At 28.3% G+C, this 17,769-nt stretch overlaps 1 protein-coding gene across 1 annotated transcript in view; it reads left to right on the plus strand.

Annotated features, from left to right (window-relative positions):
• Si (sucrase-isomaltase) overlaps positions 1-17,769 on the plus strand; it is a 79,295-nt gene that overhangs the window by 20,958 nt on the left and 40,568 nt on the right. The window contains exons 13-23 of the mRNA XM_046422983.2: positions 419-532; positions 2,545-2,629; positions 3,057-3,174; positions 4,805-4,976; positions 8,677-8,793; positions 10,763-10,917; positions 11,724-11,808; positions 12,563-12,619; positions 14,298-14,422; positions 16,180-16,268; positions 17,302-17,351. Of these exons, the coding sequence (XP_046278939.1) occupies positions 419-532; positions 2,545-2,629; positions 3,057-3,174; positions 4,805-4,976; positions 8,677-8,793; positions 10,763-10,917; positions 11,724-11,808; positions 12,563-12,619; positions 14,298-14,422; positions 16,180-16,268; positions 17,302-17,351 (1,167 nt within the window). The remainder of the gene's footprint in view (positions 1-418; positions 533-2,544; positions 2,630-3,056; positions 3,175-4,804; positions 4,977-8,676; positions 8,794-10,762; positions 10,918-11,723; positions 11,809-12,562; positions 12,620-14,297; positions 14,423-16,179; positions 16,269-17,301; positions 17,352-17,769) is intronic.

The following is a 17,769-nucleotide window of genomic DNA, read 5'->3' on the forward strand; positions in this document are numbered from 1 at the left end:
ATTACCCTAAGTACATGTATGAAGACACAAATGGTGTGAATATAGTTTATATACAACCAGAGATATGAAAAATTGTGCTGTATATCTAATATGAATTTTAATGCATTCTGTCATATATTAAAAATAGAATAAAATAACTAAAAATAAATAAAAAAAGTAGCAGTCTCATACAAAGTTCTTTTATATTTTCCTTCTTAAATGCCTCATGATATTCCTCTCTTTTTCTTTTTAACTGTTTTTACTTAAACACATCTAGAAATAGGCCTGAGAATATAATGAAAGCATATCGTGTATGCCTAAAAAATATACAATATTAAAATTTTAATAATTTTAGAATACACAACTCAATTAATTTAAAAATCCACTATGTATTTGTACTTTTATTTATGTATTTATGTGGATAATGTGTTCATTGTAGGTATGGCCAGGATTATCTGTATATCCTGATTTCACTAATCCAAACTGCATAAATTGGTGGGCAAATGAATGCAGTGATTTTCATCAAACAGTGAACTATGATGGACTTTGGATTGTAAGTAGTCTAAAAGTGTCATTTTGGTCAATGAACATAGAATAATTTAGCTATAAAAAAGCAACAAGCTCTATTTTTCTAATATATTCAACATAAAAGTAAAAGCTTTTAATGTTTTCTAGAACCTGTAAATATTATATTTGGTATCTTCATAGGTTAGAGAGGAACAACAAGAAATACAAATTGAGATGTTTCTTCTGTAGCAATGTACTTTATAGAATAAATTTAACTTTTTAAATTGAAGTGTTGAATTTTATAGCTAATAATTTATCTTTAAAAAGTTAATCATATTGAGGATAATCCTGTAGAAATTCATAAACCTATTTGCAATTTCAAAAACATTAATGTAGGTCTGCAATAGTCAAGTAATATCAATCTGAATGTCTTTACTCTTTAGAAACTTTTAGTAAGCCATGGAATAAAACAAATCAGAATTGGCAGTAAGTTGTGATTCATATCAAGAAACAAGAAACAAAATACTAGATGACTTGTGCAGTTATTAAAGGAAAACACAAGTGTTTGGATGTTTCTTGGAATGAAGTTTTATTTCTATAACTATAAATAGCTAGCTACTAAACATATTTATGGTATAAAGAAATATTGGATGATAGTTAATCCTTGTGTTATGGCAAATGTAACTCCATTATGTGAAAGAAACCACCATGATCCTGAAATTCTATATTTTAGGAAAAACATTTAATGAGCTTGAACATAGAACAACATTGACTTTGTTCAAAAGTATTACAACTGAATGAAACCCTGGAGAGACATTCTGGACCATATGCCTTTTGGGTTTTAGGTCCATAGTATTTCTATGTCCTTGAAGTGCTAATTACTTATTTAGTCATATTTTAATTATAAATTGATTTATTTAAAAATTATTTATTTTGCAAGTATTTATTTGGGACAATCTGTATATCAAATATGTTGGGAAAAATACAAATAAGGAAAAATTAGATGTTTTTTCTGACAAAATGGAATTGAGTAAAGAATGAGCATTATCTTTGAATTTCTATGATGTTATTGATAGAATGAAAATAGAGGTATTTGTTTTTTTCTTTTTTTTAACGTAAAATCAGCAAAATCATACTGCCAATACTTAGCTACAGAAAGTAATAATTTAAAAAATCCTATGACATTGAGCTTTATTTTTCATTTTAGCTATTAAATTATGAATTTAAAAAATTCTATAGATTTTTTTCCTACATATGAAACACTTTGGTTTATTAGAACCATAATAATTATAATTGATAATTTAGAAACAGTGAAAGAGACTTTGTGCTGTAGAAAGAAAGAAAGAATACTCCATTTTCTATATAATCAAAGAATGGGATTCATCTTCAAAGGCAGGAGAGGATGAAATGGAGAAGCTATCAGGAAAAAAAAAACTTTTTCCAGCACTACTGTTAATATAGGAACATTTAAATTAATCTTTATAAAGATGCTTAGGTCATGAGTTGTCAGAATATGATCAAGCTCACTTGAGGTTGTACTATTTGAATTAGAATACTGAAGACTTTTTGCATTTTTTTTTCCATTTCCAGTCTCTCAGGAGCAAAGACAGGAACTTGGGCTACACAAATAGTGTTGATAGTCATGTGCTTAGCATATCATAGAAACTAAATAAAAGTGATCCAAAACATAATTATGTTGAATAAATTAATGTGCTAGGAATGTGTGTGTAACAATTGAAACTCAAAGAAGACACTCATACAACCATTTAGAAAAAAGGTGAAAAACTTAACATTTAAATTAATGTGTTTCATGTTCAATGAAAATTACTTAAGTGAAATTCATTTGGGTGTCTACAATATCTCAAGCTGGCTAAAATACTTCTGTGAGATGATATTTAAATTCTGCTTATTTTTAGGTTGGTAGCTTGGATGTACCTCAGGGATAAAAGAACTTTGTGGTTCCCATTGATAAAGTATTTTTTTTAAATTGGAGAATTTTTGCTTGTGTGACATAGAATTATTTAAAATCTGCTGATTTTCATTTTTATATCCTTTTAGGACATGAATGAAGTTTCCAGCTTTGTTCAAGGTTCAACAGAAGGGTGCAGTGAGAATAGTTTGAATTATCCACCTTTTACTCCTGGTAAATTTCATTTGGTTAACTAGAAGTCTTAATTGAGAATAGTTTTTCTGTTAACTGGTAAATTCTAGCATATGTTTATAAATCAAAATTTTTGATCTATTTTTTAAAACATGAAATCAATATGAAATATAATGTAAGATTATATTTAAATAAACTTTCTACTGTAGAGATTTAAAATGAGTCTATGAGTATATGATGCATAATATAGATGTATATGCTTTCATACTCCCATTAATGGCTATTTTTCCATGTATTTATTTGTTATTTAAGTTAGGAAATATTATTTCACTGGCATTTATCAAGATAAATGTAAATCTAATAGTTTCTCCAAGCTCAGTAAGAGTACAGGATAAGGATATAATTATAATTTATTTTAATTCATTGTATTTTTTAATTTAAGACGTGTTTCTTATGTGCTTTCTCTAAGATATTCTTGACAAACTCATGTATTCTAAAACACTTTGCATGGATGCTCTGCAAAACTGGGGGAAACAATATGATGTTCACAGCCTGTATGGATACAGCATGGCTATAGCCACAGAGAAGTAATTATCATTTCATTCAGAAACTCTTTTTGTATTTGTCTAGAAATATTTTTTTTGTAATTTATCAGTATAGTTAGAAAATAACAAGGGTAATAAAGAAAGGAAATAATAATTTCATGCTAAAAATTTGTCAGTAGAAGTATCAGTTCTATTACTAATAGTCATGAATTTGGTCCTTAGTTATTCATCACTATGTGGTCTATGTATTTAATTGGACGCTCGTTATTACATCATCATTTGTTGATCAGATATAATTATTCTTCAATAATTTGATTCAGCTTGTCATCTCTAAGTATAATTTTTTTATTTTTTGGGGGGAAAGGGGTACCAGGGGCACTCGACGACTGAGCCACATCTCCAGCCCTATTTTGTATTTTATTTAGATACAGGGTCTCACTGAGTTGCTTAGGGCCTCGGAGTAGCTGAGGTTGGCTTTAAATTTGCAGTCCTCCTGCCTCAGCCTCTAGAGCCGCTGGGATTACAGGCGTGTGCCTCTCAGCAGTATAATTGTTTTCTAAGCAATTGAATTGAGCCAAAGGTGCTCCTAAAACAGGTCCTTGATTATTTTCTGAAATCAAGTGTTTCAATCAAAATTAAAGTGTAATTTCTAAGTAGTATTTTTCCAAGTCCTTTTTAAATGCAATAAAGTAAAAAATTTACTTGATATAAAACTAAGGAAGCAGATCATCATATGTTTAAATATTATATAAGGTTCTATAATGCAGTAGTCAATAAAACATAGGTTCAATTCTTAATATATTCATAATTCTCTTATAATTAAATAACTGTGATTGAGTGTTAATTCAAATCCATGCTTTTCTCATCCCAAATCACACCATAATGTTAAAGTTTTGTACACTATTTTCATAGTGTTGCATTAGTTTTGTATTTATACTTACCACAGTATTATATATTACATTATTTAAGTCAATAAAATCTATATTTAATCCAAAATAATTAAAACAGTAATGTGGAAAAAGCATCTGTAAATATCATATTTTTTCTAAGGTATCCTGAATAAGTTTATATGTTAAATTAAAGTTTTCTATCTTTTCTCAATAATTTGGCACTGATAAAAAACAATCAATAACAGGCACCATTAGAGATTAAAATGAATAATGCTAATAGTTGTTGCTGGTAGTTAACTTCTAGAAAATAAAAAAATTAAATGCTACATACACATAAGCTTTTTTTCTGCTATAACTGCCTGCTAACACTTGAAAATGTAAACACTAAGGTACGATTAGTCATTACTCTATAGAAAGAGTATTATATTTAAGTTCAGATTATAAACTTTGTATTTATGAAAGGATTTCAATGAGTTTAAACAATATATTACTAATGCAGATATTGAGTAGATACCATGGGCTTTTGATTTGGTAAACAATGAGTGAAGTCTTTCAAAATCTCATTGTTTCTAAAAAATATTCTTCTGTATTTGATCACGATATATTTAAATTAGTAAGTATTGATAGGTTAATAAAATTGATATAAACTTTTGAGAAAAAGCTCTTAAATATTATGAATTGGCTCAGAGAATATTCAAATTACATTTGAAACTAAAGTTTTAAAATTAGCAAATATCAGTTTTATTTTAAGGTAAATCTTATTAATTTTGTTTCATTTTAAGAGCTGTAGAAAAAGTTTTTCCTAATAAGCGAAGCTTCATTCTCACCCGGTCAACTTTTGCTGGATCTGGACATCATGCTGCACATTGGTTAGGAGATAATACTGCTTCTTGGGAACAAATGGAATGGTCTATCACAGGAATGTTGGAGTTCAGTTTGTTTGGAACACCTTTGGTAAGGCAGCTCAATACAGTGCTATATGTATTTATAAAAGACAAAAAAATATTAGATTTCTTGTCATTTTTCGTCATGATGATGGAATCCAGGAACTTATTTTTGACAGGGGGTACTGGGACTGAACTCAGGGTGTTCCACTGCTGAGCCACATCCCCAGCCCTATTTTGTATTTTATTTAGAGACAGGGTCTCACTGAGTTGTTTAGTGTTTTTTTGCTGAGACTGGCTTTGAACTCCGGATTCTCCTGTCTCCTAAACTGCTGGGATTACAGGCATGCACCACCATGCCTGGCTTGAATCCAGGAATTTGTATGTGCTAGGCAAATACTCAGTCACAGAGCTGCATCCTTAGCACCAGCACATAAACTTGTAATGGCATCTTTAATGCTTTTTGGTAAAATTATTAAAGAGGATATTACAGGAATAATCTCAGTCTTCATTCTTTAGGAATTTATGAAAAAACTGAAATTTTGACATCTCTACCATTCAAACCATTACAGTATGGAAAATGGAATTAACAAAACTTTATTATGGAAACTAATTCAGAAGATAAATATAAATTATGGAAAAGAATTATATTTAAAAGTTTTTATAATCAGTTTAGATTCACACAGAAAATAAAGCTACTTCTTTTACCTAAAAAGATAAAAGAAATTCAACACAATCTCTAATTATATCAAGCAAAAATATTATATAATGTTGATATTCAAGATCACAGAGAATCCTTTGATTTAAACATGTTAAGTATATTTGGAGATTTTGGTGAAGTATTTATTCTTTCTTTCATGTGTAGAAATTACACAAGCACCAAAAAATTAAGTGAACAATCAATAAAGATCCCCCTACCACCATCTTGCACTTGGAAATTAAAAAGCACATTATCCTATTATTCATGCACTGAAAACCAAACTGAATGGAAATGCAAAAAAACAGCAATAAAAAAGAACCTTATAGCTGAATGTTAATTATGTTTCTTATCAAATCTTGTGTTACTTCAGATATATTAGTGTAAAAGAAGAATGATAGCCTCAAATACTTAATTAAACACAAAAAGATTTTGTTAATATTAAGTAGTGATCCAAAGAAAGGTGTATGTAACAAAAATAAGACATATTAATGCAATTAAAGCAAAGTGTTTTGAGAAATAATTTCAAAAATTATAATACAAAGGCGGTTCATTGAAGACTTAAATAAAATACATGCATTTATAGCATGTTTTGTCAAAAAGAAAAAAAATATTAAAATGTATTTTAATACAAAATGTTATTGATTGTACAAATTAAGAAACAATAACCAGAACAGCTTAGTAAATGAATTTAAGCTCTACCATATTAATGAACAATAAATTCACAATATAAAGGATATGCATTTCCCCAAATTATAATCAAAATTCAGTGCATGAGAATATTCCCTACTCGATAATGCAATGGTGTTTACCACAATGATGTGGATGTTCAAATGCATTAATATGTTAAAATAAGACAGAAGCACATGCATATATGTAAATTTGTTAAATGACAAGTACTATCCATTGATCTGTGAGGAAAGTGTCAAGTAGTTATATGAACAATTTAACATACTTTTAGAAAACAAAATAAAATGAACCCATTTCTGATACTGTGTATAAAAATCAATACCATTTCTATCCCCATTCTCTCCCACTCCTTTTACTCCCCTATACCTAATCTAAAGTATCTCTTATTCTTTCTTAGCCCCCTTCCATTGTGAATTAACATCCACATTTCAGAGAAAACTTTTGGCTTTTGGTTTTTATGGATTGGCTGATTTCACTTAGTATGATATTATCCAGCTCCAAATGCCATAATTTCATTCTTCTTTAAGTCTGAGTAATATTCCATCATATATATATCATGATATATATCATCATACATATATATGATATATATATATATATATATATATATATATATATATATAATATTTTTTACTGATTCATCTGTTGAAGGACACCTAGGTTGGTTCCATAATTTAGCTATTGTGAATTGAGCTGATATAAACATTGATATGGCTGTATCACTGTAGTAGAATGAACCAGACATCATTACCCTATATACAAATATAACTATATGACTACACCATGTACAACCAGAAGAATGAAAAATTATACTCCATTATATTTAATGTACCAAAGTGCTTTCTACTGTCATGTATAACTAATTAACACAAATTTAAAAAATAAAAAATTAATACCAAATAGATTAAATACTTTTGTCTTTTAATATTAACTATTTTAGGAAAAAATATAAAGAGATAAATTTATAACATTATATTATAGGAATTACACCTTAAATAGGACACAAAGGGCAAAAATCATATAGGAAATGTTTATAAATTTGATTACTATAAAACTAAAACTTCTTATCAACAGATATTTTACAAAGGAAACTTTATACTAGGAAATAATATATTCAATTCATATAACTAATAAATGATTAAAATGCAATTATAGTATACTGTAAATCTATACAAAATAAGATCAATAGAAAACATAGTAAAAAGTGTGTAGCAGACAATTCTATAGAAAGAATATCTCATATAACTCAATAAAATTAGAAAAAGATCTCAATTTCCATAGAAGTCAGAAAAATTTAAGTAGAACTTGGGTGATATATTTTTCATATAGATAGCTGAGAAATGAAAAAGTCTGAAAATATCAAGAACTATCAAGAAAATAAACAGTAGGGACATGTATTTACTGCTAATGCTTATACATTTTTATAGCCAGTTCTGATTAAACAATGTATATTTCCAAGAAACCAGAAAAATAAATCTATGTATACATAATACTTAATAAGAGTACTTTATATGTTCATAAGGAAATATATACATCAATTTCATAGGACTATCTCTTATAGTTATGAGATCCCATTCAAAATAGAACCAGGGTAGCTCTGCTCTATGCTCTCTTCCTCTCTTCCTCTCTGCCCTCTTCCTCTTCTTTCTCTCCTCTCTCTACCCTTTCTCTTTCTCTCTGCTCTTCCTCTGCTCTCTTTCTCTCTGCCCCTCCTTTTCTTCCCATTTTGGCAGCTCCCCAATAAATCTCTTGGTTGAAACAAAAAAAATAGAACCAGGGTAACATTAATATAGTTGAATCTTACCAAAAATGAAAAATACAACATGTCATTTATATGGTTAATAAACATGCAAACGACACGTCATATCATTTATTGGTACATATAGTACAATGTACTTACATAGAAAAATGAATAAATGATTATAAATAGAAAATAACTACATTCAATTAGCATTTTTCTGTAGACATCTTGAAGCAAGTCTATTGGAGTGGAACTCAATTTTCTTTAGAATAATTTATTCATAAAATCAATATGAATACGTAGTCACAGGCTTTATTCTATCAATTACTCTTACAATAATAAAAATTAAAGAGTTTCATTTTTATTAAGATGCAAAATATTTTAACACAATAATTTTATCTTTACACATTGAATTAATGATTTTATCAAACAAAAATTGATAAAAGTAAACACATAGGCTACAAATGTGTAGAGACAGTGGAGACAAAAGTATGTAAAACAATGTGGTATTAGAGGTAAAGATGGAGCAAAAACGAAAAATAGGTTCAAAAAGAAATATGTAAAGTTTAGGCATAAAATGTGATTCTCTTGGAAAATTTGAGAATTTTAATGCTATAAATAATACATATATTTGTTATTTAGGTTGGAGCAGATATTTGTGGATTTGTGGCTGATACTACAGAAGAGCTTTGCAGAAGATGGATGCAACTTGGAGCATTTTATCCATTTTCTAGAAATCATAATGCTGATGGATATCAGGCAAGTGACTTTTCTTCTCCACAACTATAGGTCTAATTATGTTCTAAATTTGTCTACAGAAGATATGATCTGAAAGATTACAGAATAATTTGCAAAGAATAGTTAGATGTTCTTGTCTCAATGCCCATATTTACATTTATATGTACATATATACACACATACAAATACAACTATTATATAAAAAATCAAGTAAGGAAATCATGAGGCAAAATATAATTATAATGTAAATATTTTATTAAAGCCTCAGTCATAAAAAATGTGTGTTAAATTGCTAGTATTTTAAGTTAGAGTCAAAGATTTTCGAGTATGGATTCTTTGATTCTGGCAATGTAAATTTCAGGTAACTTAGTTTTCATAAAAATTATACTATTAAGAATCTCCACTTTTTGTTTCATTAAAGATAAAAATTAAAGACATTTTGCAAAAAAATTTGAGTCCCAAATTATTCCATAATAAATAAAACCGGAATAAATAGGATGGGAAAAACAAAACTAAGACTTTGATAGCATGGTTCTGAACTAGTAGTAGCTCCAATACAAGGAAATGTGAAGCTGTTCAGCCAGCCCAGATTTCAGCATGTCATGGTTCTATATATATATATATAATTTTTTCAGAGAAGGGTAAAGTTCAGTTAAACAATTAAGGTAATGAAATGTGTGCTGTTTAAGAATTATTCAGTATTAACACATTTATTGCCTGCACTTAATTCTTTAAAAAGAAGATGACAACTCCTCATTTTGGCTTCAAAGGTGGCATGAGGGAAAAGAATTAAAAGGGCAAATTGGAGGTTAGCCACTTCCTAATCCATCCAATGATGGTGAGTAGTTCACCCAAAAGATACTCAGGAGCAATTCATGTCCATAGTAGATCCTGATATGGATTATATTGTACTTTGTATTAATTGGTGTTTTCCAAGAAGTAGATGGTATGACAGAATTAATGTGTTAGGGATTCATTGATGAAATACTTGTGAAGGACAACTGGCAGGAGACTTCAAACCACAAATCAGGTCTCAAGCAGGGAAGCTGGCCAGGAAAGAAGGTGATTTGGTAAGGAGAATCACCGATTGCAACATAGTTTCACAGTTTCATTGAGGTCAGATGGGGATGTTTAAGGCCAAGTTGACCACTGAAAGAGTCCTACATCTCCTAGAATAGGGTGTGCAAAGTATTCCTGTCATGAACATTCAATGGTTAGGAGCAGCCAAAGTGAAACAGGATTTCAGTGTAAACATAAATGTAAATCCAGAGAAACAGTGGCTGCTATCTTGAGTAAATTTCCTAAAAGGAGATCTAAACTGGCTTTCCCACAGGTTACCTAAGGAGGTTAGCTAATCTAGACTGTTAGTTGGGGCTCAGTAGAAATGCTGCACTTCAAGGTTCAAGACTGCAGACTGGCCAGGTAGCTCTGCTCCCTATATTCCTGGGAGAGTGGACTACCTGGGTGTATTCTAATGGTAGTGACAATCACAAGACAGTAGATCCTCAAGCAAGCACATTTCAATACTGTGCTTGATTATGACACACATACTGTCATCCCACTGGCCTAAACTACTTCAGAGATCTGAGCACAACATCAAGTATGGTAACAACTTGTGATGGTAGGAACACCCTGCTCAATGATAGGGACTACAAATTACATGGCCAAGGATGTTAGTACAATGAAATATTGAGGCCAATAATTAATTCTACCACAACTAACAGGTGAAACTCCTGTTTTGTTTTAAAAAAAGTCATCTTCCCTGATACATTTGTATCAGAAATATCTAATGTAAATCTTATTAAATACATAATCAACTAAATGGAAATATTTATCACACACTGTGATGACGAAATAAGGACAATTTTAGCTTTTTTATAAGCAAGCTCATATATATAATTTGTGTTTCAGAAATACATGAAAATATTTCTATATCAATATACATTTACATTTTAGCTTTCTTATTTTAATTTCCCTTTTTATCCTATAGCATCAGGATCCCGCATTTTTTGGACAGAATTCGCTTCTGGTCAAATCATCAAGACACTATTTAAATATTCGCTATACCTTATTACCTTTCCTCTATACTCTGTTTTATAAAGCCCATATGTTTGGAGAAACAGTAGCAAGACCAGTTCTTCATGAGTGAGTACTATGTATAAGAATTAAAATATCTTTTAAAATATATTAAGACACACATTGAAAAGATTAGAAGAGATAAATTACAATATCAAGTGAATCTATGTTTGCTTATATTTACAATTATATATATAATTTGACAAATAACATAATGATTTTACTAAACATAATTTGTTGGGTGGACAACATTAATTATAGAAATGTTACAACTGAATAAAACTTACAAGAAAAACATACATATAATATGTTAGGAAAATTATATCAGTAAGATTAAACACAGAATCATTGAAAGTATATCAAGTGTGCATTGTAAAATCATGTAAATATAGATTACAATGTAAAATGCTTAAAAAACGTGAATTGTGCTTATACTTGTATAACATGATTACAATAAACCTTTCCTTAAGAAATGACTTAAAGACCTTTTCAAATACATTTCAAAACTGGAGTTTTAAGATGAAAAAGTTTAAAAGGAAAAGAGTAGAATATGAAAGATTTGTGGTATTTGATAAAGCTAATTACAGGAGAAATTAAAAAATAATTTATTACAGACTCAAAGTAGCCATATCACCTATGGAAGATTTTTTCTTGAATATCAGAACTAATTTCTTTAATTTCTCCCTATTCTCTCCCTTCCTTTTAACTGTGAGATGAATCATAAATAATGTAGGAACTATTGGTTTAAAATCACACCTTCTAAGCAAGTAAAATGAATAATGATACTCCGGGAAAACTGAAAATATCAAACAAACAAGGAATTTGGATATATTTATTTTGTATTATTTTATCTTAAACATTGTCCTTGTTCTTAGGTTTTATGAGGATACAAGCAGCTGGATTGAGGATACTGAGTTTTTATGGGGCCCTGCATTACTTATCACTCCTGTTTTGAAACAGGTAAGTTTTACAAATTTAATAAATTTATTGCTTAAAGGGAACTTTGTATTATTAAATCCATATTTAATTATGAAGCATCTGGGTTATAGATGTTACTCAATGGACTGTTTCAAGATTATAAGTGTTTAATTGAATACTAAAGTGCAGAAGACATTTAAAAATTATAAGGATATTAAGTAAATCTATGCTTATCAAATATATAATATGTATTAAAGGCACAGGCATTGCATAAAACTAATATTTTCTTGTAAAAGCTTTTTTATTTAATCGAAGTCAAGTTTAACATTAATATCAGTGAGCTTTTCATTAAATAAACATAAATGTTGAAATTTTGTTAAAGTGTAAGTAAAGGGTAATCTGAGAACTATCTGATCTTAAGAAAGTGTTCAAAAAATAGTGGAGCGAATTGGTGGTTCCTGTCTTTTAATGTCTCTGTGTCTGTGGAGAAATATACAGAAATGAACATATTTACATTCACAATGATCATACTTTATAGCAGTATAAGTGCATTCATGCATTATTTTAATTGATACCTAAAATAATTTCATCTTTGCCTCTTTGATTTTGCTTATTTTTTACATTTTGATGAGTAATGCTAGGAAAATGGCACTTTGATTAGTATCCATAGGAGATAATGGTGTGTGACAACAAAGAGGAAATTTAAATTTTTCCTCTTGAAAAATGGAAAGCCCAATGTATTATTTGATAAAAATTTTAAAAAATTAAAAGTACATATTGTCTTGCTTCAATTTAGGGAGCAGAATCAGTGAATGCATTCATACCTGATGCTACTTGGTATGACTACGAAACTGTAAGTAAATTTAATACACTTTGAGTGTATTAAACACTCAAATATATATAGTTATTAAACTATTATATTTTCAAACATCTAGACATGGAAACTTAACTCCAAATATATGGCATACCTATTTTTAAGAGTTCTGTAATTATTATAAAAAGAATATTTTGAGAACTGTGTAAAAAATAGTGAAAATATACTCTGTTGCACATGAGCTATGCTTTAATGTAAAGTTCTATTTAGTCTAAGGAGGTATTGTTATTCATTTAAAACGGAATAAAAGAAGTTTTTTAGGATATAGTAGTAGCTTACTTTAATGCTTTTCTATTTTATATATTTAATTATATTTGATTACTGAAATAATGTTATACATTTGCTTTTATATGGTATATTTAAACATTTGTAGAAATATTTTCATTTTATTCTTGTAAAGGCAACATAACATCATTCATGCGCAATCATTTTCATTTGGCAATACGTCTTAGAAGTACTTATTTTCAAAGTTATTTTGTTGTATATTGTTTAATTTGCTAAGCAGAGCCTTTAATTTTATAAAACAATTTTTATGAAGAAACTATACATGCTAACTTTATTTTCTGTGTGTGAAAGTCAGTCAGTTTCCCTATGTTTTAAATTTGTTATTGTTATTTTAATTGTACATATTTGGGATAGGGTGTAACAATTTGACATAAGTACACAATGTGTGAAGATCAAATCAGTGTAGTAAGCATTTCAATTTCCTTAAACATTTAACTTTTTAAATTCACACATAAGAAGTGTACATACTTATGAAGTATGATGGAATATGTCAATCCATGTAAATATTGTGATCTGATTAAATCAGAGTAATTAGCTTTTTCATTTTCTTATCACTAAATTGTTTTTGGAGACTTTGAACTCTTCCTAGTTATTCATAAAATATACAATGGGTTATTGTGAACTAAAATTACCACCTCAGTGTATTGTAGAACAGTAAAACTTTTATTTCTAATTGCACTTTGGTACCTATTACTTAATCTCTCTCTGCCTCGCTTCCTCCAGAAAACAATATAGGGGGTTTCTTAAAAAAATAACAATAGATCCACCAAATGATATATCTATCCCAAAGGAAATTATATGAACACACTTGCACTTCTATGTTTACTGATATACTATTCACAATACATATGATATGGAATCAACTTAAATGTCTATTAGCAGATAAATGGATAAAGGATGTATGTATGTGCACAATAGTATATTATTCAGTCCTAAAAAATGATATCTCTAGTATTTGCAGCAAAATGGATGGAACTGGAGGATATTGTGTTGAATGAAATAAGCCAGATAAACACCACGTTTTCTCTATCTCATGTGGATGCTAAAATTGTTGATCAGTATTTAAAATTGTGATTACTAGAATCACATTAAATTTAAAGTAAATGGTAGAGTGGGGTTATCTAAAATTATTATTAATTAACATTCAAAGAAAATTAATTTCTCCATATCAATCTTTTGAATTTTAGAGAAAGCAAATTTATTTTTTCTTTGATTTATATAGCAAACTAAAGGAATAGAATTTTCTTAAAAAGTTAGAAAGTAATATAATCATATTCATTTGGTTGATATGAATGCTCAGAATAAAAATGTGGAATGGAATTTAAACCTTTCACTGATAATAAAAAGACCTTCCATTTTTAAAAAATATTAGGGTGCAAAAAGGCCATGGAGAAAACAGCGGGTTGATATTCCTCTTCCAGCAGATAAGATAGGGTTACATCTCAGAGGAGGTTATATCATCCCTACCCAAGAACCAGCAGTAACAACAACAGCAAGGTAAAATGAGTCACTAGCTGAAATCTGCAATTTAATTTGTGTTAAGAGTTCATATTTTTCTTAAGAATCAGAGATTAATGTTTAGTTTTTTTCACCAGAACATATTTGACACACAGAGGTAATGCTTAACTATAATCTTCATGGTTACAAAAAGACTTAGTTTTTATATATAAAAGCAAATGTCTTGATTAAAAAAATTAACACTATTGGATTAAATATTTTTTCATTACCAAATATTTAGTCATGTTCTCTCTAGAACATAGAGGATTAAAGATAATCTCTGGTTCTTGATAAAAATATAAAATACTAATTCTTGTTATACAATTTGAAGATGTGTCAGTATTTACATGTTTGGATTTTTAACACACACTGTCAACAATTTTTTCTTTCTCCTAAAATGTTTTACTTTTAATTTGTTAAGTGAGCAGACTCTGTAGCATTTGCCTATAGAAGGCTGAGGTGATAGAACTCTGAATTTGAGTCCAGTCAAAGCTATTTAGGGAGAGCCTGTCTCAATAAAACAAAACAAATAAAAAAAAAAATCTCCAAATACTCCATACTTCAGTATTATATAGGATGGCTCAATAGTTTGTTGACCAAATAATTAAATATTTTTTTTTAAACATTGGTAAATGAAGTAGATATTTCAGGTTAGGTAAAGTACAATAGAGAAACAGTTTTCTAGTAGGACTGTTAAATATTTCTATATTCAGAATAAAATAAGAAACTTAGTGATTCTGGTGTTTTATTTTGCAGTATTGAGTCCAAGAGCATAGTAGTCTCTTTTAATTCACCTAATTTCCCATTTTCTGCAACACCTTCCATGACTTACCTTGCTACATTTTTTATAACTGAAAATTTTATATATATGAAAGTATATTATTTACTTTTCTGTGTACCATGTATGTGCATGTAGACTATAAACTCCATGAAAACAATTATGTGAATTTTTTCAATTTTATCTTTCCAATTTTGTATAGTTCCTGGCCCATCAAAAACTATTTTCTGTATATACTTACTTGAAGGAACAAATTAATGAGAGGATGACTATATGTTAGTAATTAAATTACCTTGGTGTTCTAGAATTGTTTATTCTTATAATGTAACTTTAATGACCATGCTCTCAAAATTGGTCATTGAGCTGTATTGAACAAGAGAAACCACCTTTGTAAATGTGTATTGGAAAGAATATATTCTGTATAAAACAGTTACTTGGACATTGTATCCTCAGGGGTGCTATTTGTGGAGATATATAACTAAGGAAAATATTTTTATTGATCACATGTCTCATTACTCCTGTTACAATTATCTTTATTTTAATGTTAGATATTTCATTAAAGATATTTAGAATTTTTGACATCATGTCTTCATTATTTTGTGTACAAGTTGTGGACTTTATACACTGCAATTTAGGGTGATGCAAGTTGAATTGAGCATTGATAAGACATCATTTTATTTTCATTTCACTTGAAACCTTATACTATTTAAATTTTGCAGATGTCATAACATAAAAACTTCATTACCACACTATTATACTTAGTTATTTTATATATTTTCTAAGAAAATAAGTTATCTCTGCATTCACATAATAATATTGGTACTGAAAAATTTCTAGCATAGGCAGTAATTTGTGAATATCAGTGATCTTATGTTGCTGAAGAACTACAAAACTATTAGGTTGAAATGGACTTACTTATAGGATATTTCACTTACATAAATTTTAAAAATTTATATGCACACTTACTTTTACTCAACAGCCGTAAGAATCCTCTAGGACTCATTATTGCATTAAATGAAAGTAACATGGCACAAGGAGACTTTTTCTGGGATGATGGAGAAAGTAAAGGTAAGTTTCCAGGTAACGTGTTTTTTAATGTTTAGTGGGATAATGTTGCATTTTGAATGTACTGATAAAAATAGGATTCATTATGTTATTTTTATGGTTTTTAGTTATTCCATGAAATTAACATTATTTGATATATATATATATATATATATATATATATATATATATTCAATTGAAATATCTAGTTTTGTCTATTGGCTTTTTGTTTAGTTCTTGACAATTGTGTATATCTTTCTATGCCATGTTAATATTTTAAAATTAAAATTTTAATAAATTTCCATATGCACAACTAAATTATGACTGTAGTTCTGAAAATTGTGTAATTGTAAACAAAAAGGGAAACTGATATTTAAGGGGAAACCAATATTTAAATATTTTTAAATTAATGTCAAATTGCTTGAGGTAAGAATGTTTTACAATTTATTCCCATTATTCAGTATCTTAAATTTTGTTTTCAGCAACAAACTGGAGAATTAGTACACCAAAAAGAAAAGTAGAAATAAAAACAGGCATTTTTGTGCAAATATCTAATTAAACCATAATATATTTATGTGTGTTAGTCAACTAAATTATAGATTAAAGTCTATCTCAATCTTAAGATATCTCCAGATTCAGTCTTTATCTCTAAAAACTGGAAAGTAATTTAAAAATAAATTAAAAGATAGGTAATAAATTTATGGTATGCCATGTCTTCTACAAAAAACTTGACATGTGATTTCCTAGGTAGGGAATAAGATAAATATCATTAAAATGATAAACGTGATTATACATCTTTTATGATTTTCTAGAAACATATTAGCACTTTGAAAAATTAGGCAAATAGGTTTTCTTCACCTTAACTTACAGGGAAATTAAAATGCTAAGATTATTTTGTGTACAGATAATTATGAAACTCAATATAAAAGCAAAATTGTTTAGGAATCTTCATTAATAAATTGTATCTACTTTTTAAAATATTGTTTTATATAACTGTAAAAAAAGCAAATAATTTAATTATATTTTAATCTGAAGATTTGATTATTTTCCATTTCAGACTCCATAGAGAAGGGCAACTATATATTATATACATTTTCAGTTTCTAATGTAAGTATTCTCCTTTAATACATAGTTAAATGTATATTTTGTTAATGTATGGGTTATTCTTTCATTATGAATTATTTTAAAAATAATAATAAATAATTCTACCTCAAGATCTTACCTAAATGCAATGAAATAGTCATTAAATTAAATTGTTAAATTCAAGTTGTTAAATCATGAACAAATTATTATTATGAAATTTTATATTTAATTGTACTAGATGATTTTTCATACTAAAATTTGTGCACTGAAGTCTTTGGGCTTCTTAGGTATAATGTTGGGTTTTAAGCAACAGGTCCTAGGAAAATAATTTTGACATATTTGAAGATGTTTTAGTATATCAGTCACTGTGGTAATAAAGCAGATTTTGGTGGAGAATGAAAAAAATCTATATCCAGGTTAAATTTTTATTTAACTAATAGTG

This window comes from Marmota monax, unplaced genomic scaffold, assembly GCF_021218885.2.
Source record: "Marmota monax isolate L192 unplaced genomic scaffold, Marmota_monax_Labrador192_F-V1.1 WCK01_AAM20220418_F8-fsc00175, whole genome shotgun sequence".
NCBI classification, from domain to species: Eukaryota; Metazoa; Chordata; class Mammalia; order Rodentia; family Sciuridae; genus Marmota; species Marmota monax.